At 47.8% G+C, this 2500-nt stretch overlaps 1 protein-coding gene across 2 annotated transcripts in view; it reads left to right on the top strand.

The window, feature by feature from the left end:
- The window catches only part of LOC143296248 (uncharacterized), a 42230-nt gene that overhangs the window by 17794 nt on the left and 21936 nt on the right, over positions 1-2500 (top strand). For both annotated transcript variants that reach the window (XM_076608085.1, XM_076608084.1), the window contains exon 7: positions 1633-1757. In XM_076608085.1, the coding sequence (XP_076464200.1) occupies positions 1633-1757 (125 nt within the window). The remainder of the gene's footprint in view (positions 1-1632; positions 1758-2500) is intronic.

Here is a 2500-nt window from a genome sequence, read left to right as displayed (position 1 = left end):
CGTGTCGTGTTGTGTTGTGTTGTGTTGTGTTGTGTTGTGGTGTGTTGTGTTGTGTTGTGTTGTGTTGTGGTGTGGTGTGGTGTGGTATGTCGTGTCGTGTCGTGTCGTGTCGTGTCGTGGTGTGGTGTGGTGTGGTGTGGTGTGGTGTGGTGTGGTGTGGTGTGGTGTGGTATGTCGTGTCGTGTCGTGTCGTGTCGTGTCGTGGTGTGGTGTGGTGTGGTGTGGTGTGGTGTGGTGTGTCGTGTCGTGTCGTGTCGTGTCGTGTCGTGTCGTGTCGTGTCGTGTCGTGTCGTGGTGTGGTGTGGTGTGGTGTGGTGTGTCGTGTCGTGTCGTGTCGTGTCGTGTCGTGTCGTGTCGTGTCGTGTCGTGTCGTGTCGTGTCGTGTCGTGTCGTGTCGTGTCGTGTGGTGTGGTGTGGTGTGGTGTGGTGTGGTGTGGTGTGGTGTGGTGTGGTGTGTCGTGTCGTGTCGTGTCGTGTCGTGTCGTGTCGTGTCGTGTGGTGTGGTGTGGTGTGGTGTGGTGTGGTGGGTTGTGGTGTGTCGTGTCGTGTCGTGTCGTGTCGTGGTGTGGTGTGGTGTGGTGTGGTGTGGTGTGGTGGGTTGTGGTGTGTCGTGTCGTGTCGTGTCATTGTGTGGTGTGGTGTGGTGTGTCCTGGTGTGGTGTGTCGTGTCGTGTCGTGTCGTGTCGTGTCGTGTTGTGTTGTGTTGTGCTGCGTTGCGTTGCGTTGTGATGCATTGTGTTGTGATGCACTGTGTTGCGTTGCGTTCAGTTGCGTTGAGTTGTATTATTTTGCATTTTATTGTATTATGTTATATTATTTTGTACTGTATTTTGCAGTATTCTACTGTAATGTATGTGTTGTTCTGTATTGTATTGCATTGTATTGTATCGTGTGATGTATGCATGATTTTGGTGTTTGTGTGTGATTTTATGCGATGTGATGTGTGTGTGATGTGTGTGTCTGATATCATGTGAGGATGTGTGTATGTGTGATGTTATGTGACGTATGTATGTATATGTGTAATACTATGTGATATATATATATATATATATATGTGTGTGTGTGTGTGTGTGTGTGTCTGTGTGTGTGTGTGTGTGTGTGTGTGTGTGTGATGTGTTGTATGTGTGTCTGTATGTGTGTGTGTGATGTGATGTATGTGTGTCTGTATGTGTGTGTGTGATGTGATGTATGTGTGTCTGTATGTGTGTATGCTGTGATGTATGTCTGTCTGTATGTGTGTGTGTGTGTGTGTGTGTGTGTGTGTGTGTGTGTGTGTGTGTGTGTGTGTGTGTGTGTGTGTGTCTGTGTCTGTGCCTGTGTGTGTGTGTGTGTGTGTGCATGTGTGTGCATGTGTGTATGTGTTTGTGTGTGTATGATGTGATGTATGTGTGTCTATATGTGTGTGTGTTGTGATGTATGTGTGTCTGTGTGTGTGTGTGTGTGTTGTGATGCATGTCTGTATGTGTGTGTGTGTGTGTGTGTGTGTTGGAATGTATGTGTATGTGTCTGTGTGTGTGTGTGTGTGTGTGTGTGTACTGTATGTCTGTGGGTGTGTGTGTGTGCTGTATGTCTATGCGTGTGTATCTGTGTGTGTGTGTGTGTGATGTGTCTGTGTGTGTGTGTGTGACACAGAAGCGGTCCAGCAGCGCCCCCACCTTCCCCAAAGTGGACACGGCCAAAATGAAGCTGCCCCTGGACCCTGTTCGCTTCCACCACCAGAGGGGGTCCCGCTTCACCTTCGGCACTGATGAACACAGGTTGCTCCCCCCCTCCCTCCCTCCCTCCCTCCCTCCCTTCACCTCTCCCCCCACTCTGCCTCTGCCTCTATCAGCAGCTGTAGTAGCAGTAGTAGTAGTAGTAGTAGCAGCAGCATGCATTGGGAACAGCAGTCGTAGTAGTTGCAATCGGAAGTTGTTGTTTTATTGTTGGGTTTGTTGTTGTTTGTTGTTGTTGTTGGTACGTTTCTGTGGTCTTTTCTTTTATCATTTGTATTTGTATTTCTTTTTTTATCACAACAGATTTCTCTGTGTGAAATTCGGGTTGCTCTCCCCAGGGAGAGCGCGTCGCTACACTACAGCGCCACCCATTTTTTTTATTTTGTATTTTTTCCTGCGTGCAGTTTGATTTGTTTTTCCTATCAAGGTGGATTTTTCTACAGAATTTTGCCAGGGACACCTTTTTGTTGCCGTGGGCTCTTTTACGTGCGCTAAGTGCATGCTGCACACGGGACCTCGGTTTATCGTCTCATCCGAATGACTAGCGTCCAGACCACCACTCAAGGTCTAGTGGAGGGGAAGAAAATATCGGCGGCTGAGCCGTGATTCGAACCAGCGCGCTCCAGATTCTCTCGCTTCCTAGGTGGACGGGTTACCTCTAGGCCATCACTCCATCATGCAAAAGAACATTAAATAAAAAATATGAAATAAAGATATACATCACACATAAAGACCATTGATTGATTGATTCATTCATTCATTCATTCATCCATCCTTTCATTCTT

This window comes from Babylonia areolata, chromosome 21 (assembly GCF_041734735.1).
Source record: "Babylonia areolata isolate BAREFJ2019XMU chromosome 21, ASM4173473v1, whole genome shotgun sequence".
NCBI lineage: Eukaryota > Metazoa > Mollusca > Gastropoda > Neogastropoda > Buccinidae > Babylonia > Babylonia areolata.
Note: the sequence above shows the minus strand (reverse complement) of the source record. Positions and strands in the feature narration are given on the sequence as shown.